The sequence below is a fragment of the Sylvia atricapilla genome, chromosome 7 (genome assembly GCF_009819655.1).
Source record: "Sylvia atricapilla isolate bSylAtr1 chromosome 7, bSylAtr1.pri, whole genome shotgun sequence".
NCBI classification, from domain to species: domain Eukaryota; kingdom Metazoa; phylum Chordata; class Aves; order Passeriformes; family Sylviidae; genus Sylvia; species Sylvia atricapilla.
In genome coordinates, this window is record NC_089146.1 from 13090567 (window position 1) to 13113305 (window position 22739).

Sequence of the window (22739 nt, forward strand, 5' to 3'; positions counted from 1 at the left end):
GAAAAGGCAGAGAGAGCCATAGACTTAGGTTTATTATGCTCCAGCACCGTAACAACTGCTATGGGATTAGGACACAGAACTGCACTGCATGGCAGAGGTCACATTTCCCTGATGATTTAAAGGTTCAGTCTTCTGCCAACTTGATTTAGAAACACAAAGTCAACCTTTATTAGAAGAGAATATTTTGATACTTTTTCAAAGCATGGCAATTCAATAACTGCAGACCACAAATTTAAAATCTGGAGTTCATCATCTAGCAAATGGAGAAATAATTTTTTAATTTATTTTATTAACCTCTCGGTTAGATCAGCTTTGCACCCTTGGTCCTAAGTGACAATACATTTTACATTAATGTTCAGCACCTGGGATTTCTAACACCCTGCACCAATGGGTAATTACCCCTTCCAAACAGCCTACAGAGCCCTCACAAAGCTGTTGCCAGTTCTAAACAATGACACTACACACTACCTTTTTTCAAAGGCACAAACATGCTGTTTCACTACAGTGTTTCTCCTGCAAATACTGAACACCTTCAAAAAGAAGCACTGGGAAGCTCATCTGCTCATTGTCCAGCAGTCTTCTAAGACTCACGGTGCCTGGAAAGAATCAGTCAGCTCACTATGAGAAAAGGGATGAGCCAAGAATCAAACGTGGCATTGTGCAATCTTGCTGCACTGATGTATCTGCACAGAACTCAGTATTATTTCTGTTCTGGAAAAGTTTCAGTGTAGATGCTGGACACTAGCCTTTCCCTGAGACTGAAGTATACATTTAGTCACAGCTCCAGTAATGAAAGCATTTAACGTACTTGTTTTCTTGATGCACAGTATCAATTTACTCTTCTGTCTGTTGTCTTGTGGTGGGTTATTAGTGAACAATGACAACATGATGTGCCAGAAAACATCAAAAAGTAAAATATAATGCTCTTTGGCCAATGTTACACAAAACCAGTCAAGACTCAACTTCTGCTGTTCTTTGGACAGCACATACACACCTTCAGAACTAAGGCAGGCAATATATGCATCAGAACCAACCAAGGAAACAAAACTCTGCACTTCAGCCCCACAGTGAAATACTACTTTGGATTACAGAGACATTAACCAGTGTCATCAGCATTTCAAACCTCCAGTACATTAACCTACTTTGTCCAAATGCCACAGCCATTAATACGCTGCAGCCAAGAGTTTCAGTTAATACTGAGTGAAAAAACAGGTCTTTTAAAAAAACAATGATTACAAAAATAAAAGCATGATTTCTTGATGGTCTCTCTGAATCACAGTCACCTAAATAAAGCTTCAATCAAGGAAAAGCTTAGCAGGAAAGCAATCATTCTTCTTTTTGTATGTGTAAAAAAAGACCAGGAACTACAAGTAAATAGCAGCTGAGCAACAGATGAGGCACTAAGTGAAATCTGTTAGCAACTGCTAACAGCTTTGCTATTTTCTGTTGTTAAATTAAAAAAAAAAAGGCAAAAAACCAATGCAGTAGCAATTCCAATATGTTAAAAAATCTCAGATGCGAAAGACTAAAGCTCAACAATTCTTGAACTAGAGCTGAATACTTGGATTTGGTTTTAATATCTTGAAATGCTTTGTTATTGATTATAAAGCAGAAGCCAGCCAATTCACATGGCCACTATCAATGTAAAACTTAGAGCTGTGTGTGTGACCCAGCAAACACAGCACAAAAATCCCACCATAAACAAGTAGGATATTTCTAGCAGCTGTTTTAACCTCAAATTCTACTTTTTTTTGTCCTTTACACCTGACCCCATGTCATTCACCAGAAAATGCATGTGTCTTAATTAGCACTGAGCTTTCTGGCAAGATCTCTCTTTTTCATTGTCCTTCTGGTCCTGGAGCTTTCCCCACAGATGCTCAATTCCTACTTATCTCAAGCCAATTTTGACATGGGTTCAGCAAGTCTGTTTTTCTGTTTGGATGCATCCCACAGCACAGCAGAACCACGCAGGCACAGCTGAAATAGCTCTGAACAAAGCTGCCCATGAACTACAAAAAGTATGGACACACCAGAGTGGGGCTTCCAGCTCCCGGTAGGATTTGTCACATGGATACAGTCACCAGACTAGGTGAAAAAATCCATGACATGGCCGGGTCCCAGGTATATATTTCCACTTCTCACCCCTGCCACTTGCTTTCATAACTTTCTTCCCTTGGCTTTATGTCTCCTGTCAGTTTAACATGGGCTCTGTTTCTCCTTTCGGTGGTCTCACACATAGGGGATTACAGCACAAACACCACCGTACCTACAAAACACACACTACAGAGTTCTTTCTCCACCAAGCCTTCTGCTCCACTAGAGTGTCTGCATTTCCAATGCCCCCTATGTGGCAGGTTCCCTTTCTGATTTAAATTCATCATGTAAAAAGCTGGACTCATCTCAGTTTCTAAATACTTCTTTCCACTTCTTTCTCTTAAGATACCAAGAATTAGTAGCCACCTTGCCTGCTGCAGAAGCTCACAACTTTAGTCATCTTAAACTTCTCTCTCTCCTTCCACAGATGTTCTACCAATAAAACATGCCAGTTTCATTCCCACAACGTCATAAAAAAATCTGGATGTTTCTTTCCAGCCATGTTGCTAAAATACTTATCATTCAAATGTCCTCCCCATCCCCCCTGACACTCCTCACCCTTCACATCAGTACAAGACGCCAGATTGAAAAAATTCCTCTTGAATCTAATATTTAGTTGGTATTTGATCTGCCCTAAATTCCACTATTAGTTCCCTTTTTTTTTTTTTTTAAATTCAGATCAATTTGTTTTGTTTTTCATGTCATATGTGCCAGTTTCTGTCTGAAAAAAATATCAGGCTGGATTTGCTCATCTTGCCCAGGACATACAGTCCCAATTCTTTTGTAAACTTACACTGGCTGCTCTTGTTAAAGCTCTGCTTTACAGGTCTGCTCCCTTCTTTCCCTTCTTATCATAGCTAGGATTTCCTTACACTCTCATCTTTTCAGGAAGGAATTTCTTCTCAAGTTTTATGAATTCTGAAGAGAAATACCAACAAGGATACAGAACCTCTAAAAACCTCCCAGCTGAACTGTTAGTTCTTACCTACTTCTCTATTTATTAAAACGTGTTGGCTCCATCTCTGTTGTTTTGTAGAGATTTTCAGTGGTGTGAGATAGAAATTTGCATTCTGTGCTGCCACACAGATAAATATTATTAACATTGTCAACTGGGAAGATTATCAATCTAAACCAAAGACAAGCTTATGGAAAGAGCAGATGCATAAACCCTGTGTATTACCAAAACAGGGAATGTATTCTGAAAGAAGGAATTGCTACAATTGGTAACCTATTATTCCCAGTTTTGCATATTGACCATTATGAGAGTTTCTGTCAACTACGATAGCTTGTTTTGGACTCTGATGTCATCCCATGTTCTTTCTGGCTCAGATATAATACTCTGTAAGACTTTACAATTCAAACTCTGAATCTGCTATGCATCTTTGATACACAAAGCAGTACTTTTCCTTTTGTCAGACCTCTGTGACACTCCTCTCCTCTTTCCTACTCATGCCAAAGAGCTAAAAAAAATGAAAAGACATATAAAGCTAAAGATACACAAGAGAGTTTTTGAAGTCACTCTCCTAATTTTTCAGGTTTTGACTACCCCTCCATATTAAGTCCTATTTCTTTAAACATGCATGCATTCACAATGCATGGGTGTGTGTACATGCCTCCTCTGTTCCTGAAGAGCTCACTGGAGAGCAGACTGGTATAGCCAGGTACATCTTATGAACACTAACAACTGTTGAAATCATGCAAATCTGACACACAGGCATGCCTGTATATCTTTGACAGTGTCTCCACAGTGTTCAAAAGCTGACAGGGCAATTGCTGATACATGGGAGAAAGTCAAAAACCTTCCATGTTATTGTACCACCAGTAATTTTACTCTAGAGAACACAGTGACAGAAAGTTGTATGGCAGGTTCATACATTATATGTTCTAATGAAGACCATGATCAGTGAATGATCTTGCAGCTCAATTTCTTAGATTACTACTTAACTGTATCCTTTCCTAAGCAATGACTGTGGTTTGAGTATATATGTGTCCTGTCTACAATACAGCACGACAAGAAACACCAGTAGCCTCCCAAAGCCAAAGTTAAGTGCTCAGTGCCATAGGTAACCACATGGTCCTTCAGTTTAATCTCCTCTACATGACCAAAAAATTTCACCACATATCCTGTATTGAATGCAAAGAGCTACTTAAACTGAAACACTTAAATCCTCCACAGAGTCAACAGGTACCAGAGGGAAGGGTGTTAGCAACCAGTGCCTACAGCACCAAATTTCCAATAAGAGCAAGGAAACAGCCTGAAGAACCCTGATGACTCCAGAGTATACAGAGCCAGAGAACAAATAGCCACAGCAGAAATCCAAAGACTTACATGCTGCGCAGGGGGGACACTGAACTTTTGTTCACTGCAGGCAATGGCTGAGCCCATGAGGCAAAGATTTTATCACAGGTAGTGGCTTTCAGCAACTGCAAACGTAAGTAGACCTTTTGCAGTAACACAAGGAATTCTGCTCTCCCTGCAGCTTTTGAAGGAAGCAGATACGCAAGGGGAGAGACAGCGAAGGTCTGACTGTGGGAGCAGGATTTGTATTACTCAGAAATACTCCCCACAAATCCTTCCCCACTGATACGTGCTTGCTTTAAGCCTAAAACCTTGAATCTTTTATGACATATGGGAATGCATTTCAAAGGCACAAAAAGACATTTTGTCTGCCAAATGTCTTCTGCCGCAGTTACAAGTTTGGTGTAAAAGTATAAACTGCTTTCTTTTTCAATAACATAAACATTATTTGAGTCCAAGTGAAATAATTTTCCCACTACTTTATGAGAGCATCGGCTGTTTCCCATCTTATAATGAGAATGGGTGGCTGTTTTGCATTGTAAAATGTCATACCTCAACATGACACCAAAGCCTTTCTTCTTTTTCTTTTCTGGATCTTCATTTTCTTCCTTCTTTTTCTTCTCTTTGATTTTAGATTTGCCCTTTTTCTTCTCTTTCTCCCTACTTTTTTTGTCTTTTTTTGCTTTGATTTCTGCATCTTCTATTTCAGGGTTCCCTGGAGGGGCAGATTCCACATTTTGAGCTTCTTGACCACAGTGAGAGCTCTTATCCGAGCCACCATCTGCACAGAATGAAAAAGAAGCAGTGAGGATGGCTACGGGCCACTGAAATGCAAACATGTGAAATACAGCAAGAGTGTCTTCAAAGAGCTCAAATGACTCACAACACTTACTCATTTAATTGAATAATTTAAAAAGCAGACTAAACAGATCTAGTGGATTCAAACAGATTTGTATTGTAAATTAAACACAGAATTATTTTAATGAATTGTTTTCTAGTTATTGTTCCTGATATAAAAATCCTGATACATTAAAGTACTGTACGATTTGAAATCTAGCTTGTTAACCTCCATCAGCTCAAAAAAACCATGAGTTGGCTTTCAAACAGAGAGCTTACTTCAACAAAAGATTCTGGTGACTGGCATAACCAAGCTCTGTAACAAAATTACTTCATTCACTCTCTGGAATCTTTCTATTTTAGTGGCTGAACAAGAAATGGATAAAATGTTCTGTGTGGCTGGAAAAGAGCCACGTTCTTTCTGCTGGGGGGCTCAGGATCCAAGCACAGTTTTACGCTCCCTGCTAAAGGAGATGTATTTCTAGACTGGGGTCTATAAACCCCACAGTGACAGGATGAGCAGCAGGGTGCTATCAATACACTCTGCCTTATCTACAACATGAAACAAATTTCCTGGCTGGAAAAGGGGGAATTGTAAAACAAGAGAGATAATTTTTAATGTAATCTGAAGAAAGCAGCTGCTTCTTGAAGTTGAAAAACATAATTATTTAAGGATTGAGTTCTAAATCCTCCAACCCACCCCTGCCCCAAAGGAGATCAGTGAAAGACTTTACACTAAACCCAGTCAAGGTTGGATGGGGTACTGCAAAGACAGCTCTATTTAGTGGGAGATGTGAACAGCTTTTAAAATGTGATCAGCTTCAATTGGATTAAATCACTTGCTCATGGTGCTCTATCGAGCTGGCCCTCAGCAGTGCTAAATGAAGGTGGCTCCCTCAGTCAGTGCCATCAGCAACATACCCTCTTCTCCATCCTCAGGTCCATCGTAAGACTTGTCAATGGCAGCTCGGAAGCTCTCATTGCATCCCCGACCCCGCACCACGTGAGGTCTGGGTCTGTGGAAAGGGAGTTCATTTTTCCTTACTTCAGCCACAGCAGTTTGAAGACTCTCAAGAGAACTGGACTTCTTTAATCCCAGAGTAGGACCAAAATCTTTGCCAGAAGAGTCTGGAAAACAAATGGATAAGTTTTTATACCAAAAACTACACAGAGAATTAAACTAGTCAGATACATTTGATTGTGTGCTTTATTACTTGGGGCCTTTGAAATAGTATGCAATCAATGTAATTTGTTCTAAAAATAGCATCAAGTTAAACCTAGTTCAGCAGATAGTCCCATTCAGACTTGGAGGGAATGGCACATAATTTACAGGCCTGACAAAGTGATGGGCGATAGCTGGCTCGCTCTGTGCCACTGTGAAGCCCACACCAGTGATGAGAACGGGGCTGTTTCCTCCACCTTTGCCAGCCGTGTCCAACTGGACACTGCAAACAGTCTCAAGGAGAGCATTATCTTTAGACTCACAAAAACCACACTGCTACACAAGAAGTGTTTTGCTTTCTGAAGGAAATAAGTTGTATGAATGGCTAATACTTTCAAACACATTTCTCCTGAGAGAACAAATTAGTTCTAAATTTTACCCAACCTTTTTCTCCAAGCTGAAGCTGGTGCTATGATACCAACATGCACAGCAGCTTTTTCAAGAAACAAGCAAAGCTCAGATGAATGTAAACATAACAAATGAGGTTGCTGCTGCTTCCTTCCCTGCTTACAGGCTTAAGAAAACACTTGACAGAAAAATGGAGCAAATACTGAGTGTCCCAAACCTTCTCTCTCTTTAAATGTTTGACTATATGACCTTAGAAAGCCTTTATTTCGTGGCAGCATTTGTGTTAATCAGTATTAATAAAATGATAGTGGAATAGGTAAAGAACAAAATTCAGTGAATAGATGCACTCCAATCAATGAAGAAATTCACAGCTTAATTTAAAAGCCTTTGTAGCATCTACTTAGTTTTTATATGGCAGAACAGTAAATGTGTCATAGAAACACTGAGTAAGAGACTTTGCCTTGCTGATGCCTTCTGTTTTTGAGAACTCAAGGGCTTTTGGTTTCAACTTTTAAGTAGTACTAACAAAAGGAACAGGAGAACATAACAGAAGCCCTTCACCTACATGTCCATACTGTGATGCCTGAAGGGATTCAAGGGTCACAGAAAAGACAGATATGTTAGTATGATCTGCTGTGATTTTAGCAATCCTAGAGTGCAAGTAATTCTGAACAGCATGTTCAGTGAATTCTTAAAAGCAAAAAAGCTGAGAATTGGCACCAAATAGAGACTTGTCAGTAGTGCCTACATAAAGCAATTTACACTTCCTTTACCTGCAGACTGATATGTAGCTGAAAACAAGTGGGAGATTGGGGATTTAAGGGAAGCCTGGCTGCCTCATCACACAGTGCAACCTTCTTCTGTTCACTAATTGCCATTCTGGAGACTACCATTATTGACAAATTAACAAGTGCTAAAGCAGAGTTAGAGGAATGACCTACACAGAACATAAAGGTGCTAAAAATCACTAAAAACTTGTGCATCAGTAGGAGGCACTGTGGTGCCTACCACAGGCTGAGAGGCAGAAAAACCAAGGGAAAAGTAGCGGTGTGAAAAAAGGCCAGATGAGAGGCACTGACAGCAGAGAGGAGCTCTCTCGGGGTTCAGCCACAGCCAGCCTTGGTGGGCTGTGTGGCAGACTCAGGACACGGCAGCCCACGGGCAGCAGCCCGGCACACGGCCACAGCCCGGGCTGCATCCCCCGGGCACGGCTCCGAGGTGACTGCAGACTCCCCAGGGAAGGGCCGGCCCGTCCCTGCCTCCGGCGGGGCCCCGAGGGCGCTTTTCGGGGGGTCCAGCAGCCAGGGCCGGCTCCAGACTGCTGCTACCCCAAAAGTCCGCACACACCTCCCACTGCCAGCTGTACTGCACTCGGCTACTGCCCTAAGCTCCGCGACCTGGGAAAAAAGGTCTCGAGTTAAATGCTGGTTACAGCCTGGTTTATCTAAAGCTGAGCCATTCCTCAGCCTGCAGCGCACGAAGGCCGCTCCCAGGAAAACCCAGCCAACACTGAAGTTTGGAGTGAGGCTCTGACACTCCTCATGTAACACGGTAACTGCGCTCAGCCTCCCACACACCGAGCACACCGAGCTGTCCTCCTTCACTCCCAGACTGACAACTCTGACCACACACCGCTATCGAGCATTCAGCTGACCCATTCTAAGACTGTAATAATTTTGTATGAAATTTCGCGTACACCAGTATAAACTTCGCAATTTTTTTTTTTTACAATTCAGCTTTTATTCTTTTTCCCCCGCCCTTCCATTATAGAGCTGCAGTAATCACATATTAGAGCCCAGCTAAAGATACAAGAGCCAAAAAGCTTCCCTAAGCAGGGAGACCTGTCCCCTTGCTTTCTGAGCCAGCATCTATTACTGGATGCTTTCCAGAAAAAAAGCACAAGACTCCATAATGGGACTGCATCATAAATTGGGAAATTTCCTTCCCCTGCCCATGCCAGTATCTTTTTTTATTTCTGCAGACCTTTAGAATTGCTGTAAGCCTGAAAACGTGATTATTTATCTCACAGGTAAAAAAAAACACCCAAACCAACAAATAAACAACAAACCCCCTCTCTTACATTTTACAAGTTATTAACAAGCATTTCTGGGGGTACATGGTATGTGTTTATATCTTGCCTTACCTGGATTTCTAATACAAAAACATAGTTTGGCAATAAGAAATTCAATTGCTCACCGTGTTAAAGTGTTTCTTTTTATGGATTTTAAATTCTTGAGCTCTCTTTTTACTGCTTCTTGTAGTACAATGATAAAAAGCCAACTGAAGCATCCACTTTATTGTTTTTATAAATGGTGAATTACTTTACACATCTCTCCTGAATTTATAAGAGAAAACAACAGCTGACATCACTACCTGCCTAGACTGGCTGAAATCAAATCGCTGGTTCTTAGATGTTATCTCTAATTGATCATCCTCTAACTGAAAGATGGTGTTACACATACTTTAATTTTCTGCTCAATGCCAACATGGCTAACACAGATTTTTTTAATTCTTAATGTACCAGTAAAAGTAAACTTGCTTTCTGTTCTTTTATTACTATTATTATTAGTCAGGTCTTTCCAAGATTATACTTTTCCCGCATCTGCACATTCCTTTCTTTTTTTTTTTACAGCCCAGCTGAAGGAAACATGCCAAAAGCAAGATGTCGGTCATGAAAATCAAAGGGAAACAAATGAGACAGCATTGTGGGCAATGCAAGCCACCCCAAAGGCACGTACAGAGGGAATCAAAATGAAGAGAAGCCATGAATCACTGTCACTCTGTATGAAATACAACTCCCAAGACACCCTAAAGAGTAAACATTTTATATATTTATCATTAACTTTATTTTCTAGATAATGTTTCTTCTTGAAAACCCAAACCACAGGAATATGCCTAAAGGAGAATATTTAGAGGAACGTATTTATGTGAGCTAGACTAACTTACTATTTACATTTTGAAAGACATAGTGTGGCAAAAAAAAAAGCTGTAAAGGAAAAAGAAGGGAAAGCATCACTGAGACTGAGAAAACAGAATAAACACCAAGTTGTAAAAAATGACAAATAATTTGATTCTGTTTTTACCAGTGCCCTAAACACACAGAGTCCTGGTTCCTACTGCATTACACACAGTGAAGGTTCATGTGGTACCAGGGAAAACAGTTCTGAAAACAATGAGTGCTCTACCCTGTGGACACCAGAATGCTGGAGAGAACATGGGACTACTTTCAGCAGGAAAACAACTGTTTGAGCACAAAGCACCCATGGTGGCTTCTTTAGTGGCAGGACTCAGAGTGAGAGATGCCAACAGCTTCGAAGGAAGCAGGTACAGCTCAGTGCTTGCTCTGCTTTGTCACACACCTCGAGTGACATTCGTGATGTTCAGCTTGGGCTCACTGAACTCAGGCCTACCCCAAACTAACAGCCCAACTCCTCACACTACAAGACTGCAACATCATATGGTCACTTAAATTACTTCATGTTCCATTCTTTCTTAACCATTTGTTTAATGTAGTTTCATTTATTTCTGCTAGGATTCACAATATGCACAACTACAAAGGATTTTTTCCTCTCACTTATATTTTTATATTCAGATACTCCTTCAATCATCCACCAATTCAATACAGAGAATGATTTAGGAAGGAGGAATCTGAAAGTCATTACATCTTTTAGCTTGTGATTTTCAAATGAAGAGCTTTAATATAACATTTCTTTAGAAAAGTCTTAGATCACACAGTAGGTTTTTCTTCAACACTAATTTATACAGGTGACATAGAAAAGATTAAGGGCTCGATGAAAACCAAGAGAAGAATCACTATCTTGCACTCACATATTAAAGACAAGATATATAGTTTTGCTCATTTAATACATCAATCTAAGCATTCCAAATAAAAAGCAGAAATACTGAGCACAGAACAACCTCGCAACTGACAGAAAAAATAAAATTGAATAAAGAGGAATCAAAGCACAGGAGAATTTAACATATTCTCTGATTGTAAGAGACAGCTACATCTTCAGATTTACAGATATTTCAATCTATTTTACTATGTATAATGATTGCAATTCAGCCTGCATTTGCACAAACTGCAATTTCAGCTATGAATAATGACAGATCATAATTTGGGGCCCAGAAGGTACACTGAACCTTAGCCAGCTGAAAAGGAAATGCTTGGAGTAAGGTAGCCATTAGGCAAAAAGTGAAAAAGCACTTTTGTCATCCTAGAAACATACACTGGTGTCGCTGTTTTCTACAGTCTTATCACTAACAAACAACAACGCTGCAATGAAGCGTGCTACTATTTCAAAAAGAATATGTATAGCATTTAACATCTCAAAAATGCCAGCAGGTTTCCCAGTGCAGCAATATTAAAGGTATGAATTAGCAGCAAAGGCAGAGGTTCAAGCAGAAGCACGTGCACTTCCCAGTTTAGTGATGAATGTCAGACAAAATGCAGCCAAGCCTGTCTTTGCATAGAAACCCTGTGATCTTATCTGCTGAAATAATTACTTTTCTTCATCTGGTTACAGAAGTCTACCCTCTCACATAACCTTCCAATTCACAGCATAGCTCTGCATCCAATGCAGTTTTCCTAGACATCTGAATCTCCCTTTCTCCAGCAGATTAGTGCCCTCCCTCTCGTTGGTGCAGACTGAACCACCTGCCCTCCAAACAGGGCAGTCAAGCTACTCATCTTGTATAAAGCAGAAGCTTTCTCCTCAAGGATATTTACATATAAACTGACTTTAGATATAGCTGTTACAACCTGCCAGAGGAAAACTGCAATAGGAGAGGCAATGCAGACAGGAAAAAGTCCAGTTTTTAGAAAACAGGATTCCCCAATGGTTTCAGACACCTTGTAAATTGATCAGTCTGGAACTGAGTAGTAGCAAAAAAATTCCAGGGCCCTGTGATTGCTTTATTTCTGCTTCCAAACCTGCCCCCTGAAAAGGTCAAACATTTAAATCCAGCTTTAAAAGACTGAGAAATGTGACACTTTCTGAGACTAATTGATATAAATTATGCTTCTCAAACTAAACCAACATTTTTGTTCCCAGGCCAAAGTTTAACATGAACTAGAGTCCCTGCACTAATATTTAAACAAAGTCACTTCTGACTTAGGTATGAGGCTAACATCTAGAGTGTTACCTTTGTTCTGTGGGACAGATGGGGAAACTTCTTCAGTACCAGAACAGAAGAAAGCAAGCCAAAACTTACAATAAAATCATGGTTATGATCTATTTTGTTAAGTCTTAAGCCTATTTTGAAATAAACTGCTGAATTATTACTCAGTCTTAGTCATCAAGCCTGAAATAATATTTTTAAAAATTACTAATTTAAATCAGAAGTAACTAATTAGAAAGATGCAAGAAGTTAATATTAAGCTTTGTGTTTACGTCACTAATTTAAAGCTTTTTTTGATTTTTTTTACATGTGACTGCCAAAAGAAATTTGAAACAATCATATTATTTATAATTTGATGAGTGGTATGGCATTTTTATGCATCAATTTTTGGCCTGGGCACATTTTTATAAATACTTACATAAGCTGCATGTTAAAGACTGCTTTAAGTGTTGTTTGGCAATTAAGTTAGGTTAATGAAACAAGGAAGATGATTATTGTTAAAAAAAAAAAAAAGCCAAGGCAGCAGAGGAAAATACATTTCAATATCAGCAATTTAACTTGCAATTAAAAAAAAAAATCTTCTTTATCTGTGAACATTAAGAAAAGCCAGATTTTTAACAGAATAACCAGGAAAAGAATACCTTTTGCTAATCATGGCATTGCTTTTGTACACTTGCCCTCACTTTGATCAGTGAATCCTACATGCCTGAGATATTTATGAGCTCTTTTTATTGCTAACCCCACCACCACCGAGCTGCCCAACAGCCGCTCTAATTTAAGATGCTCTAAATATTGTTGCCATGGGTGACACATGAACACGGAGTAAGGCAAAGCTCTGCTAATAAAAAGGCTTTCACAGCATTTCAGTCCTTGCTCATAAGTAAAGTTAAAATTTATGGCTTTTAAAATACTGGATCTGAGAGAGGTCAGGTTAAATGGCTGCTAGTAATAAAAGGAATCAATATGCCACAGCATCTGAAGCAGCCAGCAAACTAAATAAACACTTCATCCAAATCCACTTGGCCCTGAATTAAAAGAACATAAAATACTGTATTTATTTTGTTTGCCCTCCACCAGCCTGTAGTTTGCATCACTACATCCGCTAGAATTCTACACAGAGCAAGCAACAAGCATATGTTGGCCAAATAGCAATTAAACTGTGTGTCAAGGCTAGGAGCAATTAACTGGGCATTAACCTTATCAGGGAACCACTTCTGGATTAGCCAGCTACAAACAGGCAAACATCTCAGTCTGGGAAGATTCTGCAACGTGTATTTACAAAAGCTTCAGAGGACTCAGACTTTCTGTCTCAGGCCCATACAGAGTAAATGAGCCATTTCCAGTAATAACCCTTAATTCATAAACCCTGAACAAAACCAGAATCACCTTTTCCAGTGATTAGTGTTTCCTATTAGCATAGGAATGCAAAACAATTTGTTCTTTACAGCACTTAAAAATAAAGCAGACCAAAAGAACCAGTGAACTTGCATCTTTCACTCCTCATCTACATTTGGTTTGGTTTACAGATTAACTTCCAGGAGAATTTATGAAAATCTATTTTCTTCTGTTGATCAATTTGTATTTCAAAGGAAAGTGCATAGGTTACTTTTCAGTTTGAGAAATTAATGCACATTTTGCTTAAAGCTGCCAGCAGATAACCTATAAAGAAGTTAGACATACACCTGTAATCGACCTATCTCTATTAAAACACAAACACAAAGGTCATTCACAAAGTCATGCATATTTTTGAAACTGCTTTGTTTATGAGTTTAATAATATTTGTCTTGAAACAATTTTGAAAACTTCAATTCAAAAATCCAACTCTTAAATGGGAATATGCAGAGTTTTGTCAAACCCACTATTAACTAAGAGAAAGAGTTATCCGATACAGCTGAGACTCAAAATCCCTGCAGAATCTGAAAGGATTATGAAGGTTTTCAGGAAAAGTCCTCAGCAAAGGTTCCTTTTTATTTCACACTGAGATTTTTAATATCATTTGAATGCTTATGAAGTTGATAGCAGTATTTTATTATAGATTCCTCAAAGCTGAATCCATAGCTGTCGTGATACTGGGACTTTAATCGAGCTTAATTTTACATGCTTCAACTTTTCTCTCTTTTTTCCCCCTTTAAACCATCCTCTGTGCTGAAACTTCTTCATCTGCTCTCATTACAGAGATGAAGATTGTTTTCCAACGAATACAGCTCCATCTTGTCACATCAGAATAATTAAAGTGGGAAAAATCCTTCCATCTGGGTAATAATTTTTCCCCCTCTATTCAGCAATAACTCAAAATAGACTGAAAGGAAACCTTCCAGGCTTGGTGTGCAAGTACACTGTGAATCAGATCCTTCACTGCAACTTTTAGGAAAGGAAAGCTTGATTTTTACATCTACATTCCATGTTCTTCTAACAGTAGTTGGATCTGGGTAAACCTGTGTTTTCAAGGCTTTCTTCCACAAAACTGAATCCTTAGGAAAAACAAGTCCAATACATGGACCTAATGGGAAGGGAGTCTTCCTCTAAGGAGCTCCAGCAAAGGATTTTGCTAAACTGTTCTGCAGTGTGCAGACACAGACTCACACCCAATAACATCTGGCTGTCTTCTGAGTTTTTAACAGACATGAGTCACAACTTGATTACACTGTTACACTCCCAGCCTTCCTTAAAAAACCTACCAAACCCAACAAAATACTACTTTAGCTATACTAGTTAACTTAAGGGCCTAGTCTGCACAATTTACTGCATTACACTTCACGTATGTTTCAGCATCTGTAAGAAGTTTGCAGCTCTCTTGCTAGATATGTCACGATGAGTCATTTTAATGGAAAAGTTGCATTTAAAAAAATAACACTGGCAAGGTTAAAAGATATCCTAATTAAAGACCATTTCATAAATCTGTGTTTCTTGAAAACTCATTACAATCTTAGATGTTTAACAAATGTGCACCTAGCCTTTAATATCCCCCAGGGGAAAGGAACCTCCCCAGATCTCCAGGTTTAGTTTTTCCTGCGGCAATTTTCAGTATTCTCAAGATGGTATGCTATTAATTACCAAGTTATGTATTTAGGATCTTTCCAATATTCAGTTCTGCATTAGTACAATGTGTTTAAACAGCAAATTAGAAAAGCTAATAGGATTGCTGCATGGAACAACTTAGAATATGATTTAAACAGCAAATCAATACAAACGTTTCTTACTCATTTGTCTCACCTGTGTACAAATGGCATTCCTCTGTTCCCTTCCACTAGCCTAATAAATGGAGAGTAGTACATGCACACACACAACGTGGCACCAGACTGCAGAAATGTGGTGTCAAAACAGAAGAAAAGGTCATTCCAATTCTTCTTGGCGATGTCCCTTATCAACCAGTGTGGACATTTCTGGAAAACTTACTTGACTTCCTATCCTAAATTGTGATCAAAAATTCCAAATGTCTTCAGGATGGTAAGCAACAGCCACAGTGATACTTCAACCAGGACAGCTTGTTTAAGCACAGTCAAATGACATTTTAGTATAGACAAACCCAAGATGGCATATCTTAGAAAATAAAGGTTTTCTCTAAGCTGGAGATTAATATTAGAAGAAAACACATCATTCTGCTCAGTGATCCCAATACACTCTTGAAGAATGAACCAGAGTCTAGCTACGAGTAGATGAGGATAATCCAGCCCTTAGATAATCAGATTCTTGATCAACTCTGTCAGAAAACAGAAACAGTGCCATGGATCAGATGCAAAAATCAGTGCCCAATTTCATCCACTTCAGCTACTTGGGGGTTGGATTCTTGGACGAAATTTCAAAAACTGGTATTACAAAGGGAACTTTTCTACAGAAACAGGCAGGTTTTTCAGAGACAACAATGCAATCAAAATACATCAGTACAGTGAAATATCCTAAATTAACACTGAACTCTAATCTTTGTGTGGAACAGTTGACAGCAGCTACAATTTTCAAGAGCCTTAAGCCAAGATCAAGGCCTAGGTATGCTCCTCAAGGGACTCCAGAAGTAGGACAGGCAGGTTAATTTTCATCTGGTTCAAGCTTGGTGACCAAATCCTCAGCTGGAGTAAATGAACACTTTTCCACTGTCTGCCACGTAATACCAGCTTTATCTGTCTTTTCATCACTGTACTCTGCAAGTGTCACATTTTAGCATTACATCCCTGCCAACAGAGAGGCCGGCAACAATACATTTTACACGAGTTACATCGTGAGTGTCAGATGTTAGTACGTTCAGCCTGTAGTGGATTCAAAGTAGTGAACTGTAGATTAGAAAAAGCCTTTTCTTATTTTAACAATCTAGAAAGCCATCCTCAGCTACTCTGGTCTTGCTAAAAGAGTAAGAAGAAACAAATGGGTTCATGTGCCTTTTAAGAGGAGCCCATTCACTCATTGAAAGTGCTGTTTTCACTTAGTTCAAGGAATCAAATGTCTGGAAAGAAGTTAATAGCTTTAGAAGTATAAAGGGCACAAAGATGCATCATCATAGATTATCAGCAGTTTTGAAACATTACTTCATGCTTTAAACACATCATAGTGTGTGTATTCTGAGGCAAGAGCATCTCTGCCAACTGTAGTTCACAAGAATAGTTTGTTGCAGTATTTCCCCTGGGTTATTTTTTATCTTGTGTGTCCATCTGGTGAGTACAGTCCGGTTTAAAAAAAAAAAAAAAAGAAGTTTAAATAATTTGGAGGACACATCCACATTACAATAAATTTTTACTGTGTTCTTTTTCTAGCTCTACAGCATCAAAAAAAAAAAAAAAAAAAAGGAAATATTAACACACTAAAAAAATCCCCATGCTTTCCAAGCAATATGCTTTGATTTGTTCTTTTTCTTATATCAAGTAAGAAATACTATATTCTTAGATTCTTCCTTCTTCCTTTGCTGATGTTTTACTGGGTCTTTGATCAAGATTGATGGAATTCATTGAAATACACTGGATAATGCTAACTTCTGAAATAGAAATCTGCAAATCCTTAATCACAGCTTTGGTTTTCTTTGAGCCTGACAGTTTACTTTAGCAGGGCCTGACCTCTAGGCAGAGCACCTTCACAGAGTCAAAGTAATGACATCAACGTGCCAAGCAGGAGTTACTGTTGATCATCACCCAACCAGGACACAAATGTGTGTTCCAGAAAATGCTGTCAGATATACAGCACAAATGAACAGAAAGGACTGATACTTTTATTAACCTTTTCCTGTTAGGCTAATTTGAGATTTACCCAGTAAAAGGTTTTCAAATGCTAATATGATATTGTAGATGACATACTGCCATTTAATACCCTGAATCATTTGCAACAATCTCTTTCTTTCTATAGTAATCTCATTCTGAATTTTATATTTTCCTTTTTTCATACTAGAAGGATAGCACATTGATACCTCTTTGCCCCTAAAACAGATTTTGTCTACAGACACAGTTTACTTACCAATGAAGTCAAATATATTTGGCTGTATAGAGTTATACAACATAAAGCTATAAAAGTTCATTCTTTGCAAACACGTCACTTCTCTGCTCATGCTATGACCATCTAAAAATTGCAAACCAATGCTTGTGTTTACTCCAGTAGCTTTTTGAAACTAAATAACAAATATCAGTTAAATTCTTGAGATCATAAGCTTTTGCTCCAACTACAATAAAAGTCAGTCTCATAAAGATTAAGAACAAACATTTTGAACAATGTCATGGATATTAAGCTGTTCTGCCAGATTTCTAGCAATATCAGAACATCCTATTTTGCCTTTTTTACAGTGGCTAATGCTGCAGTTAACTTTTTCAAGTTGACCAAGTGAGTAAGAAAAGAGCTCTTGTGTTCAGCGATTCCCCTACATAAAAAGCTATTATCATCTACATGATTATGCTGATTTTTTCTTGTGTATCAAGAGTGAACACTTACATCTGTATTCTGCCCTGTATCCTATTTTTCATCAAGTGTTTTCACCTTCTTTAGTCTTTGCCTGTTGACCAGTATTTTCTCCACATTCAGAGGGAAAAGTGGTTAATCTGTATAATGCATGCCATTCCATATCCTCAAAAGGATAATGCAGAACAAGCCATACTGTGGCTGAGTACAGACTTATGGCAATCAATCACTGAAGTATTAACACAATTCTTAAAACTTCACGCATATTAGCACATGATTAATCAGAGCTGTTTGACAGCCTCTTCTTCAGAGCTGCTTCTACAGCTTCACAGGGTGTCAACCCTCATACTGGATAGTGAAACATACTATGGAATTTACTTCAGAGCAAAAAGTTAAAATCAGATTCTGAAACACTGAGGCTAATGTTATTAGAATAAAAAATGTAATGGCTGTTCTACCCTATGCTTAATTTGCCCCCCTGTGAAAAAGCAGATCCCCAGGAAGGAGCTGAAAGCTACTACTTGGGTTCAGATCTTGCTGAAAGAGTAAAAGAAAGAAATGGGTAATCAGTCATGATTTCTCTTCACAGCAACAACCCTGATAAACATTTTTGTGAATAATTTTTGCTGTTGTTGTGGTACTAAGAGTTTACATATGCTAAAAGGGAAGAAAACTCAAGAGAAACAAGATCTGTTGAAGACAGTCAGCTAAAAAGAAGCCTTCGGTCTTTAAGTCTCTGAATATCTGAAGGCAAGGAGAGCTCTTGGAGGAAAGTAAGACAAACTTATCATATCTCTGTATTTCTCATCAGGCATTTGATACTATCAGAAAGAGGACTTTTTGTCTGATCCAGTATAACTTTTAACTTCCTGGAATGTGTTACAGATGAAAGATGTCCAGAACAACAATATCCTCACCACCAAAAATGATGCTGCTGCTTCCTGTCTCTATCAATTCTTCATTGCCTGCATTGTGAAAACACACAGAACCAAGGGCCAAAATGGTGTTACACCAACTTGAAAGAGAATTAATATTTAGTACCTCTGATAATTTCTGATCAAGACTACCCATATTCCTGCAATACTGGCTCGCTTTTGAGTGGCAGGACTACAGATCCCTCCACAGAATTTCACTATGTTCTCTTAAACTGTTTTTGCTATTTCTGTATTCCTTCTCAGTTCTGACAGAATGGTCCCTTCTTGCATAGCTGCTCTTCACAGACTGAGTTAATTTTTTCAACATAGATAATTAAAAATCCAGCAACTCTCAGAGCTGTTCTAGCGCAGAAGCTCTCTGATTTGGAGTTGGTGTTTTGTGGCAGCTTTAACATAGTCTTATTGCTATGTCACTCTTAAGTGTCTGTATGCTTAACTCTAGAGAAGACTTAGATGACATTCCTGCACGCTAAAGCATATTGCAAACATGCCTTTTATTTCATTCAGTTTGATCTAAACCAGCTACCCCGAGTAAGAACTAATATTGATATTGCCTGATACCACATGACTGCTAAATTTTAATCATTAGGTTCTTAGTCTGATTAAGCAATTAAATTGCTGAACTGAAAACTACAGTGCAATTGATTTATATAAAGATACTAAGAAATTCTGTTTGAAGTTTAGGAACAATTCCTTATCAAAGGTTACAAACACATGAAAGTCCTAATTGCAAAAGTATATCTTAGTGTTAATCACTCTAGTATTGTTTGCCTTCTGATTGTTAATAGCTGCTATTTACTACAGGAGTTACTCCTGGCTTCCTTTTTCTGAAAACCACTACTAAAACAGGCACTCTGTTCTGCTAACACAAATTACAGTGCAAGTGAAGAGTCGTCATGCACTGGAAACTTTACTCATCATTAAACTTGGAGAAGAATTATTGTTTATGCTTCTTTAGCTATAAAAACTTCCTTAAAATGTCTAATTTTCCTTCTTTCATTTTGAATCATAAAGTATTTGCTGTAACAAGATCAAAGATAGAAAGAGAGAGGTGGAGCTTTTAATGCCATAATACAGGTCTGAAAGGAGTTATCATTGCAGACACACATTGTCACTGAGGTCTGAGGAACATTGAAATGAGCAGGGCTACCTGTGAGGTGAGAAACTGCTCAAACAAATAAGGGCAGAGTTCACTCTACATTTTGATCATTTTACCACTTTTTACTCTAGGTGAGAAGATTTCTCTACCTAGAGTTGACATGAAGTACAACACACAGAGAAGAATGTCAGATCTTCTCCAAAACTCTGCTAAAAAAACCCCCAAACCACCATGAAAATAAGCCTGTGTTGATCTGCACAAGTGCTGCTAGGAAGTTTTCTCCTATGATGCTGGGGTTTTCTCATCAAACAGAAGTTAAATGAACACATTGGCTTGAAGAAATCAACTATACACCCACATCTCTGAACACTGGTAACATTCACTACTACATACACTTTCTCTGTTGCTTTGGCATCTCACAGGGTGAAGGAGCAGTAAAAAGACAGGTAAGCTAATCACTGACAGATAGCACTGTGCTGACTGGTGAGTGCTCAGGTCAGAATTTTAAAAGATTCTTGGTGAGCTCTGCCAGGAGGGGAAGAAGGATAGAAAAAGCAAAACTAGGCAAGCATAGTGTGTGTGATTTTATAAAATATTAAGTACTTGCTCTCAGAAAATGAATGTTTTAAGGTTTTCAGCTTCAATCATGCGCCTCATAATTCATGACATAGCTCCCCCCCCTTTATTTATAATAGCTAAGATAATTTATCTTTTTATACTATCACTCTGTATTGTTCCAAATCCAGAGGTTTGGTCCAGCACTTGCTACTTCAAGTCATTCTTTATAGCCTATGTGGTTTATAGACTACAGCAGGATCTTTCGGCATAGTGTTTGTTATATTAATAAACATTTTTATTTGTTTACACATACAGTAATACTGTATCTACTACATACTAAATAAAATGCATAATTTATTTGCATTTCCCATCTGATTTTCTGAAAAGGCTCATAAAATTTTAATGAAAGTAGTTAAAGCAACAGACTATGTATTGAAATTATATACAAAAAATGACCTTAAAAGAGTACTATTAAAATTGCAAAGTAAAGCACTTAGACTTGAAAAATGCTGTAGCAGAGGTGTCCAATTTCTTTCTCTCTCTGTGTGCACATTCTAATAGACTTTCATGTTATGTCCCAAATATATCATGACAATTTTATTTACAAAACTCCAGTTTCTCTCTTTCAGGAAAGGTCTAGTATTTTCTTCCATATGCAGAGCAATTCCCCTCCCCCTTCTGTACTGAGCACAGACTTTGATATCTGACATCAGCAGTAAACAGCCTTCATGCCCCTTCCTCAAAGCCTTAGTAGCAAGGGTTTTTCAATAAACACTAATGACGTCATTTTAAGACAAACGTGCACAATCTGTGTCTCAGCAACAAGGAACTGAAACAGGAAGATGAAGATTCAGGTTCCTAGCCATCAAACTTACATTCTTTTAATTAACAGAGGTTTTATATAAATTTTTCTACATGTGGGCTGTTGGTGGGGTTTTTTCAGCTGTCACTTGTTTTTGATTGTTTTGTTTTTGTAGGGTTTTGTTGTTTGGCTGGTTTTGTTTGTACTTAAAAAACGCACATTTTTTTACTGCACAGCTGTTTACCACCTTTTTCTTCCCCACTGCCCTAGATCAACACAAGCTGGTCTCTCCCTCTCTCTCAGTTATGTCAACCTTTCCCACACTGCATCTTCTCCCCTACTGACAGGCCCAATCTCCCTTTTCCCCCCATTCCCAGCACCCTTTTCTAGCCCCCCTCCACCTCCCCTAGTAGCTTCCAATCTTCCCAGCCTCCAACTATATATTCTTACCTTTTCCTCACCTAAACAAAAACAAATATCAGAGTTATTTTAGGAGACAGTTAAAGAACAATCTCTGTTGAAAAAAAAGCAAATACAACCCATGCTTCAGTTGACACTTGGATGGAAAGTTTTACTTCAAATGGTTCCAATTCCACAGAATCTGTAACATGATGTGTCGTGTGACACTTAACAGGTGATAACACAGGGACTACTGCACACTGCACCCATGCTCTGTACACAAAAAGAGAACAGGAAAATCAAACCTGAGTAAAGGACAGCAAAGGGTTTTTTTTCTAAGACTTAATGAATTATCCATATTTCCTAGAGAAAGACAGAAAAAGAATGATTGCAAGAAATCGTTTTCTCCTCTATGTTCTTTGTTTAATGTGTTTGCTCTTTTAGTCTAAACTCAGACTGAGAATTATTCTTTGCAGTTATTTTGTGATGGACATTTCAGTCATAAGAAGTGAATTATTCCATGCAACTGCTGACAAAATTTAGTCCTTCATGTAATGCTCATTTTTTCGGTACCTTTAAAATTAAACTACTGTGCTATTTTTTAAAAAGGAATTAAACTCCAGAAGCTTCAATCGAACAATTTTGTCATTTTGCTTTCAGAATTAGGCATCTGAGAAGATTATAAAGCAGTAAAAAAGAGGCATCTGATTAACTACACTATATTGAATTTCTCTTTTATAACATCTCTGTTTGTCAACAGCAGCATTACAACTGGCAACCAAAAATACAACTGTTTTTTGAACACAGGAATTTATGCCAAGTGCAGATAGCAACAAAAATTGTAATTACATGAAAGACCCAAACAAATCAATGCCAGATCCTCTGGTGTGGTCCTTCTGCACAGAAACACTTGAAAAGTGCCATAGCAAGGTAACAAGAGGATTTTATTTGCAATCTTTGTAAGTGCAATCACCCTTCAGTAATAGAAGCAAACCTCCAGTGCTGAGTTCTAGTTCTGTTCTGTTCATCCCTCAGCTTGCCAAGTCCTGACCTTAGCCCTGGAAGGGCCACAGTCCCTATTTAAGCTGCCAGTGCAGAAGAGTCAGGGTCTTGCTGCTATTATGGCTCTAAGGAAACCAGCATTTTGAAATTGGGCA

General features: G+C 38.4%; 1 protein-coding gene across 1 annotated transcript in view; it reads right to left on the minus strand.

The window, feature by feature from the left end:
- Positions 1-22739, minus strand: part of PARD3B (par-3 family cell polarity regulator beta) — a 391688-nt gene that overhangs the window by 130561 nt on the left and 238388 nt on the right. Inside the window, exons 17-18 of the mRNA XM_066322656.1 lie at positions 6152-6358; positions 4946-5174 (exon numbers count right to left, since the gene is read on the minus strand). Of these exons, the coding sequence (XP_066178753.1) occupies positions 4946-5174; positions 6152-6358 (436 nt within the window). The remainder of the gene's footprint in view (positions 1-4945; positions 5175-6151; positions 6359-22739) is intronic.